At 48.0% G+C, this 6,006-nt stretch overlaps 1 protein-coding gene across 1 annotated transcript; it reads left to right on the plus strand.

Annotated features, from left to right (window-relative positions):
- The first annotated feature begins 430 nt into the window (after positions 1-430).
- CCR75_009406 (uncharacterized protein) lies at positions 431-2,550 on the plus strand. Its single transcript, XM_067967446.1, has 2 exons — positions 431-1,147; positions 1,238-2,550. Exons 1-2 carry the CDS (start codon positions 504-506, stop codon positions 2,361-2,363), a joined length of 1,770 nt encoding a protein of 589 aa, XP_067822890.1. The 5' UTR covers positions 431-503; the 3' UTR covers positions 2,364-2,550.
- The last annotated feature ends 3,456 nt before the right edge of the window (positions 2,551-6,006 follow it).

Consider the following 6,006-nt stretch of genomic DNA (forward strand, 5'->3'; position numbering starts at 1 on the left):
CTGGGAACGAGGCTCCCAGCTGTCATGTGAAGGTGAATAACCGCGCCAGCGAACAAGATAACTCGTTCGCTGCCCCTTCACATCACGGTGGTTTTAAATACGTTCCACAAGAAAATGTTGACCGCCGTGGGAATCCACCAATAGTTGTGGTTAACCGTGTGTCGAATCTAGAGTCGAAGATCGACAAACTCGATCACTACCGCTATAATTTGAAGGAGGGGCTTGATCGAGTGCGCGGAAAGCGGGGGTTATAGTTTTCGGGGGATAAGTTACCCAGACGTCCGATCCACGATATTATCATTTTCAGAATCTTTTGTAAAATGAAAAGAAAATGAAACTTTAATCTGAATTAAAATTTAACATACATTTCATCTTACAAAAGATTCTGAAAGTAAGAATGTTTAGTGAATTCAAAAATAGAATTCTGTTGCGGATTATGTGAGTCGTTCTTTTCACGGTGTTTGAAAACCGTGCTGTCAATTTTATTCACCTCCGACGCCGCCATGCAACGCTATACGCTCCCACAGTCGTCACGTGAATTTTACAGGCGCAATGAGCCATATAAAGATACCACCAGCCGTTATGGAGGCATCGTTGAAGCAGGTAGCACCACTACGCCGCTCCTGCCTGGGGGCACTTTCGGAGCCAACATGTCGATAAGCCAGACGCGCCACCAGCTTCAGCACCAGCAACGTCAGCAATATCGTGGTAGAAGTGGTAGCGGAAGTAGCCTTCCAGTTGTAGAGGCAGCCGAAAATTGTCGTGAGAAAAGCCAGTACGCGCTGCAACTGCTGGCGTACAGGACCATTTACGTACTACAGGGCGCCTTTATGGGAATGCTTGGACCTGCGCTGATCTTCTTCTCGACGCTGGCACAGCAGCAGTCAGGACTTGCAGCACCAGTATACGGCTTTGGCCCCATTTTCGCAGCACACGGAGGTGCTGCGCTTGTTACGAGCTTCGTGAGCGACTTTGTGCTCACATACTTTAAGGAAAAAGAGTTTATGAAGCCGTTAATTGTTGTGCTATTGCTCTGCAGTAGCGCTTGGTACGCGTGTCTTGCACCTGTTGCTGCAGCCACAGGAAATCTGGGGGTTGGGATACTTTTTATAAGTAAAGGCTGCTGGACGGCACTTTTAAATATTTCGTACGTGACCTATCCATGTGCATTGCTTTCTTATGTATAAGACTTGGTACGTTAAAAAATTACATTTTTATTTTCTAATTGTGTATTCAGGCTTAATCGCTGCTCACTGTGGATCGCTGGAGAGAAGGATCAGCGTAGGCGCAGCATTGTAACGTCTATGAATATATATTACGGTCACGGCTGCTTGTTAGGTGCTGTGATAGCACTGATTCTTACGGAGCTGGACTCAGATCTTAGTTATGCGTTCTTTGGATTAGCCATGACGACTATGGTACCAGCAGTCATGATTGCAATACTGCCATGCCCGCGCAGTTACTACGGTCGTGAAGAGCATCAAACATTGTTAACTTTTGAAGATCCTTCACGTCGCGTTCCTACCGTACCGAGCCCAATTGTAGGTGGGGTATTTTTACATGCCAAGCACATAAGTGGGTCAAAAAACTTTAACCCGGACACTTACGACTCAAAGAATAATTTTATTATTTTGCTTGTAACCATCTACGCGACGGTGCTTTTCGGAATTCAGCTCGGACTTGCAGCTTTTTTGTATGACTATGTTGGCACTGTACTCACAGAGGGAAAGACAATGGCTGCGCCACTAGAAGGATCGGACACTGAAGCTACTACCGAAAGCAACGAAGCAGTGTGGCAGTGTGCAGCAATGGTGCTGTTCTGGGGATCATTGACGTTATCATACGTGGTTCTACCAAGGTTCTTGTTTCATGACAAAAATCTCTATTCTATCGTCGTCTGTGCTGTAGTGTGTGGAACAAGCTCGTTTGGGTTTTTGTTTGGCTCTCAAGTGGGAGTTATCCCCCTTGCGATTTTTTTGTTTCTTTTCTCAGTCGGGCTTGCACCTTTATTCACGTTAAGTATTCATTGCATGACGCGAGTAATTAACGAGCAGCTCATTCGACGTGTATCGTCGCTCATTGTGTTCGGTTGTGGAATGGGAGAAGTATTTATTCCAGTTCTCATGGGATTTTTTATGAGTGGGCAGAGTGGACAGGCAAATGGAGCCATCGCTGTGAGCTACATCACTTTCATCCTTGCTATTACCCTTGTTAGTGTAAGCGGTGTTCTGCTGTGGATGGTCAAAGCAAGACTCAAGGAACTTCCGGAACCTGTTGACGAACTTGTGGGTAACAGTGAAATAGGTCGCATGCGTGCGGCACGTGCTGCTGGCCTTGGTACGCATAAAATTAGTCACTATTAACGTAACGAATCAAATTTCTGGCCGAAGTATGTCTCGATTGAATTTTAATGTCTAGGAGGCTGAAACATATCTAAATTTTTGTAATCTGGTTTACTTTTTTGTTTTTAAATCGAGACATGCTTCGGCCAACTAATCGACTAGACCATAGGACTGAAAGAGTAGTGAGCGATGCGGCTTCAGAACGTGGAGAAGCTAAATATAGTATTTTCAGCTTTCTCAGCTGAAAATCATAGTGTAAATGCAAAGCTAAGGTCGTAGCGTAAGATGAGCCGTCGCCTAAATTATCTAAAATGGTAGTTGACGCAACGAATCCATCAACAATATGACATATTGAAATTCTTATGCGGACAAATTTTCAGAACAACCTTTACAGCTCTGAATAACTCGAATGCGGAATTTCTGATGTACTCGCCAATATAAGCGCTAACGTCTATTCGGAACCTGTATTTTTCGGTTGATGTACCGTTGTTGTGGTACATTTACTTTATGCCTTTATTCTGTTAAAAAAAAAATAATCACCAATGTAGGCGGGCACGTCGTGATGCGGGCACGTCGTGATGCGGCCACGCTCTACTTAGACACACACCCTAGCACAGCGAGGAAGCGGTTCTACCAGCTTCTTGCGTGCAGTGAGGTAGTTGCGGTGGGCGCGCTAGCGACCTCACCCAACGCACTAAGTACTCTGGTTAAGTGTCGTCACGAAAGCGGTAATCCGGCTCATCGTGCGCACTTACCAAGTAGGAAGTAGTTTTCAGACTGATTTATATTTAATCGTATTAAATACAAATACCTATTTTTGCCAATCAAAATGTCATCTCGGGTTGGTCATGAATGTGCACATCACCCGAGTGCTGGGTCTAATTACTGTAATTTAGTAATTGACCATCCCCTTAAGTACATCAAGTGTACTTAACGGGGACTGTGTAACATTAAAGCAACTTTACCCCGTTACACCTTCCCCCCTTTAAGAACGAATTTACATTTTTAAATTCGTCAGAGAGGAACTACGAGCAGCTTTACGCGCCGCTAGTTAGAAGAGGTTGGAGACCTAAATAATAGGCTCACCCTTCCCCGTATATGAAGACGCACCCCGTATTTTACGTGGGTCGTCTGAAGCCACCGTTAAGGGCCCAATGAAACGCGGCAGCAACTTCGTAGTACCTCCAGGTAGTACAGAAATTGCATTATTAGGTAGGGTAGCAGTACTTAATAGTACTTTTTCACCCACTCTAAAGCGTTCATTATTTTTGCGACCATTTCGGTCCGCATATTCTTTTTGCTTGTCCTGTGCGCTTGCCATTGCGTCACGGACTTTACGTGTGATGGCTAATCGCTCATCCACAAAGCGTTGAGCCTCGCTTACGCTTTTAGCATCAAACTCGCCGATAATACCGCCGAGAGGTCGGTCAGAAGGCGTAGTTTTATTGACCTCAACAGGACATATTTTCGCGAGATTGGCGTTTCCGCCGGTATGGTCGCCGTGTTCAGCTTATTGTAAGCATGAACCACGCGTCATTCACGTGCGGCCTACCGCACACAGAAGGTCGCGCTGTAGGGAGGCGACTGCTCTCACGTACATGCCTCGCCTTGGCTCGCTACTGCTAAACTGGTAGGGTCACTAGGGCAAGTTTCTGTCTTTGAGATGATACCCTCATGGGTCATCGTCATATTGACGAAACTATGTCCCTCTTTCGCACCGAGCATAGTGAGGGGCCCTCCCCCACTAAGACTTGGGCTGCGCACAAACAACACCGGCGTCCGAAGATGGCGCAGTCCGTTAATATAAAACGGTGTTCACCCGTACTGGCGTAGACACTGTTATTTATAGCGAACTCCACAAACGGCAATTGCTTGCTCCACTCTTTGGGATTGCTATAGTGCGCAAGACATCCGCCACGACCCGATTGGCACGTTCTGTTTGGCCATCGGTCTGGGGATGATCTGCGGTCGACATGTGGAGCATGCTACCTAGCAGCTCGAACACATGTCGCCAAAAACCAGACGTAAAACGAGGATCCCGGTCCGATACTATGGACTCGGACATCGCGTGTAGCAAGGGTATCAGATCCTCGTCGAATGGAAAGGTTACCCGAAGAGTTTTGACTCTTGGGAACCGATCGATACCCTACGTATTGATGTGCCCGGCTTGGTGGCTGCCTATAAAAAGGAGCACCAGCTGAGGCCACTTCGCTAGTCTCAAATGGACTAGCAGAAGTAGCGTTGTGAGAAGAAACAGGGGGTACAGTATCACCCATGGATTTCTTTCACTCGCAAACGGGCGAAATTAATTCGCTGCGACCGCTGTTTGATCGCATCGGAATGCGGATGAATGCGGCGCAGGAATTCCGCCTCGTATTGGTCGGGCGTTTCATTTGAACGCAACACGAGCAAGATCGAAAAATACGCCCAAGCGATTTTCCCTGAGCCCTCTATGATTTAAAGACGCCATAATAATTATGTGCTTCTACAATTGCGCGCTGTAGGAGCGACGCTCTTGGCCCGTTTAAACGAGGCTATTTAGATGGAAGGGGCATCTTTGGTATGCCACCCGTCACGTAGCCACGTTCTAAACGAATGGCTTGTGACACCGACTGAGTACGTTCACGTGTCGTCGGCGGAGCTTTAGGCTCCGAATCCTCTATGTCAGAACCATTATGGATTATAGTCTGAGCATAAGGCGTTGTGGTTATACCCAACGGAGAAGCGGCTGCGTCTTTATGGGCAGCGCTCTGATTACCTGTCGCTGCGCTTTCCAGCGCAGACGGCGAGACAGCATTCTTAAATACTGCTGTCTCCAAGGATGAGCTGAGGCGTGAGCAGGCTCGGAACGAAGCTCTCAACAGGACTGTTGAGATGCACTCGGCCCGGCCGTATCAGCCGAGGCCCATTCGGATGAACCCGATCAAGGTCGATGGAACTGCAGCGTACATGATTGTCCCCTGGCTGTTGGCCGTTGAGCAATGCGGTGTGACGCAATTATCGAGGTCGACAGCCGGATGGTGTCGTACGCCATGTCACACTACCGCTGTAGGGCCTCAGAGTAAGCTTACTCGGCGCTTATGGACGATGTTAAAACGTTCCCTTCATGGGCGATCATAAAGACAAAGATTCGCGCCATTTATCGTCTGCCGAACAACGAGGTGTTGCTTTAGGCGCGCTTCTTTGGAGCGCAACTGGTGAAGCGATCTCTGCAAGAGTATTTGCAGGAGATGCGCTCGCTGTCGGCAGCAATTACCGAAGGTCCGATTCCGGAGCACATTAAGGTGCCAACGTTAATGAACGGGATGCGGCACGGCCCATCGCGACAGGCCCTATTCAGAAAGGTGCCGTCGACGCTGAAAGAGGCAATCTAAATTGCCTTGGTTGAGGAGCAATCTTACGACAGTGCCTCGGCGACAGCTTGGTATAAGCCGTCGGCCGAGAGGTCATATGCCACTCCCATGGAGTTGGACAATGCAGACGTTATATATTACAAATGCTGCAAGCGCGGCCATATGATGGCTCGCTGCTATGCCAGGGTCCCTGCTGGGGAGAAGACGTCAGCAAGAGGACTCCCTACCCAAAACGATGGCAAGAACCAGTGTGCGAGACGCATGAGTTCTGCATCGACCACTTAGGGGTCGGGAAATGCAGGAGCGCAGTA

The sequence above is a fragment of the Bremia lactucae genome, linkage group LG1, assembly GCF_004359215.1.
Source record: "Bremia lactucae strain SF5 linkage group LG1, whole genome shotgun sequence".
Taxonomy (NCBI): domain Eukaryota; phylum Oomycota; class Peronosporomycetes; order Peronosporales; family Peronosporaceae; genus Bremia; species Bremia lactucae.

What these genes read in the sequence shown, in the direction of transcription:
- CCR75_009406 (XM_067967446.1), top strand. Translation starts at nt 504, where the DNA reads ATGCAACGCTATACGCTCCCACAGTCGTCACGTGAATTTTACAGGCGC. An exon ending in ACGGCACTTTTAAATATTTC is followed by an intron (nt 1,148 to 1,237) that starts GTACGTGACCTA and finishes TTGTGTATTCAG; the next exon opens with GCTTAATCGCTGCTCACTGT.